The sequence below is a fragment of the Neoarius graeffei genome, chromosome 18 (genome assembly GCF_027579695.1).
Source record: "Neoarius graeffei isolate fNeoGra1 chromosome 18, fNeoGra1.pri, whole genome shotgun sequence".
NCBI lineage: Eukaryota > Metazoa > Chordata > Actinopteri > Siluriformes > Ariidae > Neoarius > Neoarius graeffei.
In genome coordinates this window covers 61,443,777-61,457,970 of record NC_083586.1, presented here as the reverse complement: position 1 = coordinate 61,457,970, position 14,194 = coordinate 61,443,777, and the positions used below count along the sequence as shown (strand labels likewise).

Here is a 14,194-nt window from a genome sequence, read left to right as displayed (position 1 = left end):
ACAACCCCAATTCCAAAAAAGTTGGGACAAAGTACAAATTGTAAATAAAAACGGAATGCAATAATTTACAAATCTCAAAAACTGATATTGTATTCACAATAGAACATAGACAACATATCAAATGTCGAAAGTGAGACATTTTGAAATTTCATGCCAAATATTGGCTCATTTGAAATTTCATGACAGCAACACATCTCAAAAAATTTGGGACAGGGACAATAAGAGGCTGGAAAAGTTAAAGGTACAAAAAAGGAACAGCTGGAGGACCAAATTGCAACTCATTAGGTCAATTGGCAATAGGTCATTAACATGACTGGGTATAAAAAGAGCATCTTGGAGTGGCAGCAGCTCTCAGAAGTAAAGATGGGAAGAGGATCACCAATCCCCCTAATTCTGCGCCGACAAATAGTGGAGCAATATCAGAAAGGAGTTCGACAGTGTAAAATTGCAAAGAGTTTGAACATATCATCATCTCCAGTGCATAATATCATCAAAAGATTCAGAGAATCTGGAAGAATCTCTGTGCATGATGGTCAAGGCCGGAAAACCGTACTGGGTGCCCGTGATCTTCGGGCCCTTAGACAGCACTGCATCACTGTAGCGGTTCGTGTGGAAGGGTGGAACACAGAAGACGGCAGGACAGAGATCGTGTTGACAGAGCGTTTTATTGCCACACTTTTCAGTCTAACAACTGGTATGCACTTTGCAGACACACACACACACACTCGGCATCTGGTTCGGGAAGAGCCCCTCTGCTCTCGCTCTCCCTCCTTAAGTAGGGCGCGGTCACTGGGAAGACACACAAACAAAGGTTAATTGCTCTCAGGTGTAGTGATTCTGCCACTTACCTTCCCTGACTCCGCCCCCCTGTCACAGACCAGTGCTTGACCATGCCCCCGCTGCCACATACCCCCACCGCCCGACTCAGGCCGGGCGGCCGTCCGGCCTGCAGCCGACTCCCCCCCCCCCCCCCCCCCCCCCCCCGACGGGAGAGGAAGTCCGCCATGACCATCTGCGCCCCTGGCCTGTGGACCACCTTGAAATTAAAGGGCTGGAGTGCCAGATACCAATGGGTGATCTGCGCGTTGGCATCCTTCATGTGGTGGAACCACTGGAGGGGCGCGTGGTCCGAACAGAGGGTGAACGGGCTTCCCAGCAGGTAGTAACGGAGGGCGAGGACCACCCACTTGATCGCCAAACACTCTTTCTCTATGGTGCTGTAGCGCCCCTCACGCACCGACAGCTTCCTGCTGATGTACAAGACTGGGCGGTCCTCCCCCTCCACCTCCTGGGACAAAACAGCCCCCAGCCCTCTGTCCGACGCATCTGTCTGCAACATAAAGGGGAGAGAGCAGTCAGGGGAGTGTAAAAGTGGCCCCCCCACACAGTGCAGCCTTTACCTCAGAAAAAGCCCGCTGGCATTGCTCCATCCACTGGACCGGATCTGGTGTCCCCTTTTTAGTCAGATCAGTCAGCGGGCTGGTGACGTCCGAATAATTAGGTATAAACCTACGGTAATAGCCAGCCAGCCCCAGGAACTGTCTCACCCCCTTTTTGGTCTTGGGCCTCGGGCAGGCCGCAATTGCTGCCGTCTTATTAATTTGGGGATGCACCTGCCCATTGTCCAAGTGGAAGCCCAGATACCGTACTTCCACCCGCCCAATCTCACACTTCTTTTGGTTGGCTGTGAGGCCCGCTCGCCTCAGCGACCTAAGGACGGCCCTCAGATGTTCGAGGTGCCTCGGCCAGTCATTACTATAGACGATGATGTCATCGAGGTAAGCGGCCGCATAAGTGGCGTGGAGGTGGAGGACCCTGTCCTTCAGCCACTGAAACGTAGCGGGCACCCCAAACAGCCCAAAAGGAAGTGTGACGAATTGGTGTAATCCGAATGGTGTGGAAAAGGCTGTTTTTTTCTCGGGATAGTGGAGTCAAGGGGATCCGCCAGTATCCCTTTGTCAAATCCAGTGTCGAATAAAAGCAAGCCATGCCTCGCCGATCGAGCAACTCATCAATCCGAGGCATTGGGTACGCATCAAATTTAGACACCGCGCTGACTTTTCTGTAGTCCACACAGAACCGGACCGACCCGTCGGCCTTGGGTACCAAGACCACCGGGCTGCTCCAGTCACTGTGGGACTCTTTGACGATGCCCATTTCGAGCATGGCCTCGAGTTCTTCCCGAACCACCTTTTTTTTGTGTTCGGGTAGCCTGTAAGGGCAGCTACGCACTACCACCCCTGGGGGTGTCTCAATGTGGTGCTCTATGAGGTCAGTGTGACCGGGCAGGGGCGAGAACACATCCGAAAACTCGGTCTGCAACTGGGTGACCTCCACGAGTTGGGTCGGGGAGAGGTGGTCTCCACAGGGGACCGGAGGGATACATGATGATAATGCCCCTTTTTGAACCTCTGGCACGCAGTTTTGCGCACAGGTCCATAACGTATTGAATTTCGTTTTTGCTTTTTGAAGGTCCCTCCTCCCAATTTTCCCGCAGCACATCTAGAATGCCGCGCGGCTTACGCCCATATAATAATTCGAATGGCAAGAACCCCGTGGAGGCTTGGGGGATCTCTCGCACTGAAAACAGCAAGGGCTCGAGCCACTTATCCCAATTATGTGCATCCTCACTTACGAATTTTTTAATTATATTCTTGAGGGTGTGATTGAACCGTTCAACTAAACCGTCCATTTGTGGGTGATACACGCTGGTGCGGATCGGCTTAATCCCCAATAACCCATACAGCTCACGCAGTGTCTGTGACATAAACGTGGTGCCTTGATCAGTCAGAATCTCTTTCGGGATTCCAACTTGGGAGATAACGCAGAAGAGCGCCTCCGCAATACTGCGTGCTGAGATATTGCGCAGAGGCACTTCTTCCGGGTATCGCGTTGCATAGTCCACCAGAACTAATATAAAGCGGTACCCTCGTGTCGACCGATCTAATGGCCCGACGAGATCCATACCAACTCTTTCAAACAGGGTCTCGATTAATGGTAAAGGGCGCAAAGGCACTTTTGGAATGGCCGCTGGATTTAGTAACTGGCATTCGCGGCACGCTGTACATCACCTACGAACGTCGCCGCAAATCTCTGGCCAATAGAATCGGGCCATTGTTCGGGCTAGTGTCTTATCCTGCCCTAAGTGTCCAGCCATGGGATTAAAGTGAGCTGCCTGGAATACCAATTCCCGGTGGCTCTTTGGAATTAAAAGCTGCGTGACTTGCTCTTTCGTCTGAATGTCCTGCATCACTCGGTATAATCTATCCTTCATAATAGAAAAGTAGGGGAAGGACGGGGTGGCGTTTGGCTGGAGCGTTTGACCATTGATTACTCTCACTTGGTCAAACACATGCCGCACAGTCTCGTCTCACAACTGTTCTAATGGAAAATCTGCGAGGGATTCCCCGAGAGAGAGAGGAGGAGCCTGTGGCTCCTCACTCTGACGCGGAGGTGATGTAGACGGCTCTGTGACGGCTGCTCCCACCAAGGCGACACCAGGACCTCCCCCTGCTGACATACGGCAGGACCCACTCTCCACTAAACAGCTCATCAACTCCCCGAAGCCCAGCCAATCAGTCCCGAAAATTATCGAGTGGGTGAGGCAAGGATTAACCGCCGCCTTTACTATGCATTTTTCCCCTCGGAAAAAAATGTGGACCGACACCAACGGGTAGCTGTGAACATCCCTGTGCACACACAACACCTTCACCCCTTGTGCTCCCCCCAATGCCTCGTTTTGCACCAGGCTTTGGTGAATTGAGGTTTGATTACACCCGGAATCCACCAACGCCTGATATGTATCCCCTTGAATACTCACCGGTATGCGATATGCTCCGGCCTGATCGAGGGCGGCCTCTGGCGCGTCGGGGATCCAAACCACCGCGCCCACCTCCATGGCCGTGCACTGCTGTTGGAGGTGGCCCGGCTCCCCACAGCGCCAGCAAACTGGCCCAGGCTTCCTCTCTGCACCAGTGTTCTGGGGCTCACTCACCTGAGGGGTGGAGAGACAGACACAGAAGGGAGAAATGGGAGGGCACCGCAGGTGCGGCGGGCCGGCTGGGGTGGTGCCGGCCCCCGCCTCTGCGGTGGGGGAATGGGGCGAGGACGGGACACAGGAGGAGGGGGAGAGAGAGAGAAAGAAGAGGAGAGAAGAGAAGAGGCTGTCTGCTGTCCTGCCACCAGAACAGCCGCCAAATGGTCCTCCGCCAGCTCGATGGCCTGATCCAGCGACGCCGGGCGGTGGCATTGGACCCACTCCGCGGTTCCTGTTGGCAAGCGTGCGACGAACTGCTCCAGTACCACCTGGTCGACGATCCCCTCGGCGTCGCGGTTGTCGGCCCTCAGCCACCGCCAGCAGGCATCCCGGAGTTGCTGGCCGAACGCGAACAGCCGGCCAACTTCCTCCAAGCGCAGAGCGCGGAAGCGCTGGCGCTACTGTTCAGGAGTGCACCCCACACGCTGGAGGATGGCCCGGCGAAGGTCCACGTAGGCTAGCCGGCGGTCGGCGGGGAGCTGTAGCGTGGCCAGCTGCGCCTCTCCCGTTAGCAGGGGGAGGAGGCGCGCCGCGCGCTGATCCATCGGCCACCCCGAGGTCTCCGCGACTTGCTCAAAGAGCGTGATGAAAGCCTCGGGGTCATCCTGTGGACCCATCTTGGTCAGGGTGGGGGGGGAAGGGCCCGCGGTGGAAGCGTCGGTAGTCCCTGCCGACGTGAGGAGGTCCCGGAACGCCTGTCGATCCTCTTGCTGGGCCAACACCAGGGCCTCGAAACGCTGCTCCTGCTCCTTACAGAGCATGACTAGCACCTGGTGCTGGCTTTGCTGGGCTGTGGGGAGGGCGTGGACCAGGTCGGCGAACGGGGAAGACTCCATGGGGCGGTTTGGCGTCTGTGCTCCAGGTCCCAGGTTTCAGCACCACTGTAGCGGTTCGTGTGGAAGGGTGGAGCACAGAAGACGGCAGGACAGAGATCGTGTTAACAGAGTGTTTTATTGCCACACTTTTCAGTCTAACAACTGGTATGCACTTTGCAGACACACACACACACACTCGGCGTCTGGTTCGGGAAGAGCCCCTCTGCTCTCGCTCTCCCTCCTTAAGTAGGGCGCTGTCACTGGGAAGACACACAAACACAGGTTAATTGCTCTCAGGTGTAGTGATTCTGCCACTTACCTTCCCTGACTCCGCCCCCTGTCACAGACCAGCGCTTGACCACGTCCCTGCTACCACAATCACACACAGGCATGCTTCTGTATTGGAAATCACAAAATGGGCTCAGGAATATTTCCAGAGAACATTATCTGTGAACACAATTCACCGTGCCATCCGCCGTTGCCAGCTAAAACTCTATAGTTCAAAGAAGAAGCGATATCTAAACATGATCCAGAAGCGCAGACGTCTTCTCTGGGCCAAGGCTCATTTAAAATGGACTGTGGCAAAGTGGAAAACTGTTCTGTGGTCAGACGAATCAAAATTTGAAGTTCTTTATGGAAATCAGGGACGCCGTGTCATTCAGACTAAGGAGGAGAAGGACGACCCAAGTTGTTATCAGCACTCAGTTCAGAAGCCTGCATCTCTGATGGTATGGGGTTGCATTAGTGCGTGTGGCATGGGCAACTTACACATCTGGAAAGACACCATCAATGCTGAAAGGTATATCCAGGTTCTAGAGCAACATATGCTCCCATCCAGATGATGTCTCTTTCAGGGAAGACCTTGTATTTTCCAACATGACAATGCCAAACCACATACTGCATCAATTACAGCATCATGGCTGCGTAGAAGAAGGGTCCGGGTACTGAACTGGCCAGCCTGCAATCCAGATCTTTCACCCATAGAAAACATTTGGCGCATCATAAAACGGAAGATACGACAAAAAAAACTAAGACAGTTGAGCAACTAGAATCCTACATTAGACAAGAATGGGTTAACATTCCTATCCCTAAACTTGAGCAACTTGTCTCCTCAGTCCCCAGACGTTTACAGACGTTTACTTACAGTAAAGAGAAAAGGTGATGTCTCACAGTGGTAAACATGGCCTTGTCCCAACTTTTTTGAGATGTGGTGTTGTCATGAAATTTAACATCACCTAATTTTTCTCTTTAAATGATACATTTTCTCAGTTTAAACATTTGATATGTCATTGTGGCAGCGGGGGCATGGTCAAGCACCGGTCTGTGACACGAGGGCGGAGTCAGGGAAGGTAAGTGGCAGAATCACTACACCTGACATCAATTAACCTGTGTTTATGTGTGTCTTCCCAGTGACCGCACCCTACTTAAGGAGGGAGAGCGAGAGCAAAGGAGCTCATCCCCGAACTAGACGCTGGTTGTGTGTGTGTGTCTGTTCGATTGAAAGATTGTTCACTGAAAAGTGTGGCAATAAAGCCTTATTGCGAACCTGATCTCTGTCCTGCCGTCCTCTGTGCTCCACCCACACATAGTGAACCGTTACAGTGGTGCCATGACCCGGATATTGGAGCGCAGCAGCCGATCAGCCCCATGGAGTCCTCCCCGTTCGCCGACCTGGTCCACGCCCTCGCCACGGCCCAGCAAAGCCAGCACCAGGCGCTAGTCACCCTCCAAAAGGAACAAGAACAGCGCTTCGAGGCCCTGGTGCTGGCCCAGCAAGAAGATCGGGAGGCGTTCCGGCACCTCCTCGCATCGGCGGGGTCCACCAGCGCTCCCACCGCGGGCCCTTCCCCCCTCACCCTAACCAAGATGGGTCCGCAGGACGACCCTGAGGCATTTATCGTGCTCTTCGAGCAAGTCGCGGAAGCCTCGGGGTGGCCAATGGAGCAGCGCGCGGCGCGCCTCCTCCCCCTGCTAACGGGAGAGGCACAGCTGGCCGCGCTACAGCTCCCCGCCGACCACCGGCTGGCCTACATGGACCTCCGCCGGGCTGTCCTCCACTGTGTGGGGCGCACACCGGAGCAGCAGCGCCAGCGCTTCCGCGCTTTGTGCTTGGAGGAAGTCGGCCGGCCGTTCGCGTTTGGCCAGCAACTCTGGAACGCCTGCTGGCGGTGGTTGAGGGCCGACAATCGCGACGCCGAGGGGATCATCGACCAGGTGGTGCTGGAGCAATTCATCGCTCGCTTGCCAGCAGGAACCGCGGAGTGGGTCCAGTGCCACTGCCCAGCGTCGCTGGATCAGGCCATCGAGCTGGTGGTGGACCATTTGGCGGCTGTTCCGGCGGAAGGACAGCAGACAGCCTCTTCTCTTCTCTCTTCTCTCTCTCTCCTCCTGTGTCCCATCCATGCCCCATTCCCCCACCGTGGAGGCGGGGGCCGGCACCACCCCAGCTGGCCCGCCGCACCCGCAGTGCCCTTCCGTTTCTCCCTTCTGTGTCTGTCTCTCCCCCCCCTCAGGTGAGTGAGCCCCAGAACACCGGTGCAGAGAGGAAGCCCGGGCCGGTTTGCTGGCGCTGCGGGGAGCCGGGCCACCTTCAACAGCAGTGCACGGCGATGGAGGTGGGCGCGGTGGTTTGGATCCCTGACGCGCCAGAGGCCGCCCTTGACCGGGCCAGAGCATAACGCATACCGGTGAGTATTCAAGGGGATACATATCAGGCGTTGGTGAATTCCGGTTGTAATCAAACCTCAATTCACCAAAGCCTGGTGCAAAATGAGTCATTGGGCGGAGCACAGGGGGTGAAGGTGTTGTGTGTGCACGGGGATGTTCACAGCTTCCCGTTGGTGTCGGTCCACATTTTTTTCCGAGGGGAAAACTGCATAGTAAAGGCGGCGGTTAATCCTCGCCTCACTCACTCAATAATTTTGCGGACTGATTGTCCGGGATTCGGGGAGTTGATGAGCCATTTAGTGGAGAGTGGGTCCTGCCATACTTCAGCAGGGGGAGGTCCCGGTGTCGCCTTGGCTGGAGCAGCTGTCACAGACCCGTCTACGTCATCTCCGCATCAGAGTGAGGAGCCAACGGCTCCTCCTCTCTCTGTCGGGGAATCCCTCGCTGATTTCCCGTTAGAACAGTAGCGAGACGAGACTCTGCGGCATGCGTTTGACCAAGTGAGAGCAATCGATGGTCAAATGCTCCCGCCGAACGCCACCCCGTCCTTCCCCTATTTTTCTATTATGAAAGATAGATTATACCGAGTGACGCAGGACACTCAGACGAAAGAGCAAGTCACGCAGCTTTTAATTCCCCAGAGCCACCGGGAATTGGTATTCCAGGTGGCTCACTTTAATCCCATGGCTGGACACTTAGGGCAGGATAAGACACTAGCCCGAATAATGGCCCGATTCTATTGGCCGGGGATTCGCGGCGATGTTCGTAGGTGGTGCACGGCATGCCACGAATGCCAGTTAGTAAATCCAGCGGCCATTCCAAAAGCGCCTTTGCGCCCTCTACCATTAATCGAGACCCCGTTCGAAAGAATTGGGATGGATCTCATCGGGCCATTAGATCGGTCAGCATGAGGGTACCGCTTTATATTAGTCCTGGTGGACTATGCAATGCGATACCCGGAAGCAGTGCCCCTGCGCAATATCTCAGCACGCAGTATTGCGGAGGCGCTCTTCCATGTTATCTCCCGAGTTGGAATCCCGAAAGAGATTCTGACTGATCAAGGCACCATGTTTATGTCACGGACACTGCGCAAACTGTATGGGTTATTGGGGATTAAGCCGATCTGCACCAGCGTGTATCACCCACAAACGGACGGTTTAGTGGAACGGTTCAATCGCACCCTCAAGAATATAATTAAAAAATTCGTAAGTGAGGATGCATGTAATTGGGATAAGTGGCTCGAGCCCTTGTTGTTTTCAGTGCGAGAGGTCCCCAAGCCTCCATGGGGTTCTCCCCGTTTTAATTATTATATGGGCGTAAGCCGCATGGCATTCTAGACGTGCTGCGGGAAAATTGGGAGGAGGGACCTTCCCAAAGAAAAAACGAAATTCAATACGTTATGGACCTGCGTGCAAAACTCCACACGCTCACCCACCTAACCCAGGAGAATTTGCGGCAGGCCCAAGAACAGCAAGCCCGCCTGTACAACAAGGGTACGCGCCTTAGGGAGTTCGCACTGGGAGATAAGGTACTCGTACTGTTGCCCACATCGAGCTCCAAATTGATCACCAAGTGGCAAGGACCCTTTGAGGTCACATGGCGAGTCGGGGACGTCGACTATGAGGTGAGGCGAACGGACGGGGTGGGGCACTACAGATTTACCACCTCAATCTGCTTAAACTCTGGAATGAGGAGGTCCCCATGGCATTGGTGTCAGTGGTTCCAGAGAAGGCGGAGCTGGGGCCGGAGGTTCAAAAAGGGGCATTGGCATCACATACCTCTCCGGTCCCCTGTAGAGACCACCGGTCCCCTGTGGAGACCACCTCTCCCCGACCCAACTCACGGAGGTCGCCCAGTTGCAGACCAAGTTTTCGGACGTGTTCTCGCCCCTGCCCGGTCACACCGACCTCATAGAGCACCACATTGAGACGCCCCCAGGGATGGTAGTGCGTAGCCACCCTTACAGGCTACCCGAACACAAAAAAAAGGTGGTTCAGGAAGAACTCGAGGCCATGCTTGAAATGGGCATCGTCGAGGAGTCCCACAGTGACTGGAGCAGCCCGGTGGTCTTGGTACCCAAGGCCGACGGGTCGGTCCGGTTCTGTGTGGACTATAGAAACGTCAACGCGGTGTCTAAATTCGATGCGTACCCAATGCCTCGTATTGATGAGTTGCTCGATCGACTCGGCACTGCTTGCTTTTATTCGACACTGGATTTGACGAAGGGATATTGGCAGATCCCCTTGACTCCACTATCCTGAGAAAAAACGGCCTTTTCCACACCGTTTGGTTTACGCCAATTCGTCACACTTCCGTTTGGGTTGTTTGGGGCGCCCGCTACGTTTTAGCGGCTGATGGACAGGGTCCTCTGCCCCCACGCCACCTATGCGGCCACTTATCTCGATGACATCATCGTCTATAGTAATGACTGGCCGAGGCACCTCGAACATCTAAGGGCCGTCCTTAGGTCGCTGAGGCGAGCGGGTCTCACAGCCAACCCGAAGAAGTGTGCGATTGGACGGGTGGAAGTACGGTATCTGGGCTTCCACTTGGGCAACGGGCAGGTGCGTCCCCAAATTAACAAGACCGCAGCAATTGCGTCCTGCCCGAGGCCCAAGACCAAAAAGGGGGTGAGACAGTTCCTGGGGCTGGCTGGCTATTATCGTAGGTTTATACCTAATTATTCGGACGTCACCAGCCCGCTGACTGATCTGACTAAAAAGGGGGCACCAGATCCGGTCCAGTGGATGGAGCAATGCCAGCGGGCTTTTTCTGAGGTAAAGGCTGCACTGTGTGGGGGGCCACTTTTACACTCCCCTGACTTTTCTCTCCCCTTTGTGTTACAGACCAAGGCGTCGGACAGAGGGCTCGGCATGGTTTTGTCCCAGGAGGTGGAGGGGGAGGACCGCCCCGTCCTGTACATCAGTAGGAAGCTGTCGGTGCATGAGGGGCGCTACAGCACAATAGAAAAAGAGTGTCTGGCGATCAAGTGGTTGGTCCTCGCCCTCCGTTACTACCTGCTGGGGTGCCCTTTCACCCTCTGTTTGGACCACTCGCCCCTCCAGTGGCTCCACTGCATGAAAGATGCCAATGCGCGGATCACCCGTTGGTATCTGGCACTCCAACCCTTCAACTTCAAGGTGGTCCACAGGCCGGGGTTGCAGATGCTCATGGCGGACTTCCTCTCCCGTCGGGGGGGGGGTCGGCTGCAGGCCGGACGGCCGCCCGGCCTAAGTCAGGCGGTGGGGGTATGTGGCAGCGGGGGCATGGTCAAGCGCCGGTCTGTGACAGGGGGGCGGAGTCAGGGAAGGTAAGTGGCAGAATCACTACACCTGACATCAATTAACCTGTGTTTGTGTGTGTCTTCCCAGTGACCGCGCCCTACTTAAGGAGGGAGAGCGAGAGCAGAGGAGTTCATCCCCGAACTAGACGCTGGTTGTGTGTGTGTGTCTGTTCGATTGAAAGATTGGTCACTGAAAAGTGTGGCAATAAAGCCCTATTGCGAACCTGATCTCTGTCCTGCCGTCCTCTGTGCTCCACCCATGCATAGTGAACCGTTACAGTCATCTATGTTCTATTCTGAATAAAATATAGAATTTTGAAACTTCCACATCATTACATTCCGTTTTTATTTACACTTTGTACTTTGTCCCAACATTTTTGGAATCGGGGTTATATTTTGAAGAATCTCATGGGTAAATTTTTGTGGGAGGGAGCTTGAGAGAAGCACCACGAGGGGAGAGAGAGAGGACGGAGATGCATGACGGCGAGTGTGAACTTTTGTTTCAGAGACAAAGTATGTAGTTTGTATCTAAGAGACTGTCTGCTCGGCATTCTTGACCTGGATATCGGAGCTACGCCTGTTTAGTGTGCAGCCAGAGACTTTCTGCTCAGAGGTTTCTGTTTGTAGCTGCAGTTCTAGTTTAGCATAGCTGCTAAGCTAATCCAGAGTGTGTTATTAGCATTTGCTAGCACATTTAGCTGAGAGCAGCTAACCCAGCTACTATCGACTGCCTCGTGGTCTCAACGCGGGACACGGGGATTCATCTTGACCGCTGCTGATCTGTGTGTGACTCCTCTTGTCCGGATGTGTTTGGGGGCTGCCTGTAAGAGACTCCACTGCCTTCTCACCTGGTTACCTCCATTTTGGGTGCCTGTGCTGTATCATCGCCTGTCTTCGGAGACCGGGACCGGGTAAACTGCTGCTCTGAGCTGCACTGGAGGTAACACTTGTCTTTTCACTGTTCCTGGATTAAAGTTGTGGATTTCATCGCACTCAAGCAACACAATATCAGGCCTGCAACAGGGGTTACTTTTTTTTTGTTCTGCTGGCTGTGTGTGTGTGTGAGTGTGGGCCCACTGAGTGTTTGAGTTATTTGTTATACTTAAAAGGGTATTTGATTATTTTCATTGAAACTTAAAGGAGTATAATTTTGTTGACTGAAGGGTTTTATTTGAATAGAAGGGGTAATAATTTTCTGTCATTGGAAGTAATAACTTTGGAGAATTGAAAGGAGATCCTTGTAATTTGATTTTGTGATTTAAATAGACGGAAAAAAGACAAATAAGTTTATTTAATTTTTATCTTCTTGGCAGATAGGGTTGTTATTTTGTGAAAGTTATATTGAAAGCTAAATAAATAATTGACGGGTTATTTCCTTAAAACAGTTTGCCTATTTCTTAGACACCCTAAGGTTAAAGGTGAGTGATGTAACTGCCCATCATTCAGTTGTCATAAAACTATGATTACAAGGGGTTTATTTTAAGTTAAAATAGTTGCTTTACGAACCCAGGGCCCCTCTCTGCGGTAATTGTGAGAAGTGGGCTACATAAATGGAGGCACTGCTGGGATTGTACAAATAGTTTGGGTTTCTAACATAACTGAAACTAAATAAGATAAACAAAATACAGTGTTGTAGATTTAACTAAATGCATCAAAGGTTGTCATAATGTACGAGAACAAGCTGAAGAACTGGTGTCGAGGTGAAAACTTGGAAGAGAGCCATGCCTTGCTGACCACAGTTCCTGAGAAAACAGAAATAGCACAAATAGAAGAGACATTACAAACTGTAAAATGCTTGAGACGGGTACAAGTGAGAGGAAGAATGTTAAGTGACACTGCAAATGAAATGCTTGTGCTTTGTGAGTGCAAAGAAAACTTGACTGAGGCAGACGTCCCAGGTGAAGTGCCGAGCTCAGATGGACAAACAGTATGGCCAATCTTCACTGTGGCTCGAAGCTCAGGTCCTGAGTTGGATTTTAACCGTAAATTGAATGCTCTTCTCCAGGCAGAAGGAAAGTCTATGGCAGATGTGCAGGCTTTGCTGACCCAACAGTCTGTCTCTCCTACAGAAGCCATCCTTCGTGCTGTTGGTGATCTGTTTGATAAATCTGCCAAGCCATCAGCGGAAGGTGGAGGATACTGCTGCCTGCGGATCTTTTCAGGTACTGTACCTACACCAGCAGGAGAGGAATAATTTGACCACTGGTTAGAGCAAGCTTACCTGATGGTTGAAGAGAGTGAGGGCTCGGCAAAAGAAAAAAGGAGGAGAATAATGGAAAGCTTAAAGGGGCCAGCTTTGGAGGTGATAAAAGCAGTGCGTCTTTCCAATCCTGATGTTACCCCCGACAAGTGCTTGGAGGCTCTCGAAAATGCCTTTGGATTAGCAGAGTCAGGAGATGACTTGTATTTCACATTCAGAATGCAGCAGCAGCAAACTGGTGAGAAGCTATCTGATTTCCTCAGGAGGTTAGAACGTTGCCTGTCCAAAGTGATACAAAGAGGTGGTCTCTCTTCCCAGGCCATGGATGGTGCATGGCTCGAGCAGCTTCTTAGGGGGGCAGTTAATGCTGACCTGATGTTAATCCAACTGCGACTGAGAGAGAGAAGAGCCAAACCCCCAACTTTCCTTGAACTCCTGAAAGAAATTCGCACAGAAGAATACGAAGCTTCTCGAGCAAAGCTAAGTCACTCAGTGTATACAGTTCATACCAAGCTTCAAGAGGAAAACAAACACTCAGAGATACAGAGTTTGAAAGCTGAAATTAAAGAAGTGAAATCAATGTTTGCAGCACTCTCTACACAAGACAAAGTGACACAAAATGAAAAAGTGCAGACTAACATGGAAAAAGCCCCAGAGACTAAGATTGACCCAGAGGTAGTGGCCCTGAGGAAACAAGTGAAACAGTTACAACAGAAAATGAACTCCAGATTGCCTCCTTCGACTACAACCTTACCTACAGTGATGACAGTGAACACTTCAAACAGACAAGGGGTCGAGAAAGAAGACCGTTTCTGCTATCGCTGTGGTGAAAATGGACACATGGCAGGAAAGTGCACAAACCCTGAGAACCAAAGCAAAGTGATCCAGAAACTCATTCAAGCTCTCAAAAAGGCCAAGACCCAAAGCACCTCACCAGAAACTGACTGTACTGTGAGGAGGAGTGCAGTGGACCAGGTTGTTACAGCAGACATACCAGAGGGTTTAAGGCAGCTGGGCCATAGAAGGTTCACGCTGCATGCTGCACACTACACGCTACATGCGTGTAAAGAAAAGTGGACAAATGTAGCATGACTTGCTCTGGGCCATAGAACGGCGTTCACGTTGCACGCTGCACACTTCACGCGTGAAGCGTGAAATGAACATGCACACTTTTTTCTAGGCGTGAAGATGGA

The 14,194-nt window shown here is 52.5% G+C and overlaps 1 protein-coding gene across 1 annotated transcript in view; it reads left to right on the top strand.

The window, feature by feature from the left end:
• LOC132865810 (titin-like) overlaps window positions 1-12,995 on the top strand; it is a 139,346-nt gene extending 126,351 nt beyond the window's left edge. The window contains exon 21 of the mRNA XM_060898311.1: window positions 12,807-12,995. Within this exon, the coding sequence (XP_060754294.1) occupies window positions 12,807-12,995 (189 nt within the window). The remainder of the gene's footprint in view (window positions 1-12,806) is intronic.
• The last annotated feature ends 1,199 nt before the right edge of the window (window positions 12,996-14,194 follow it).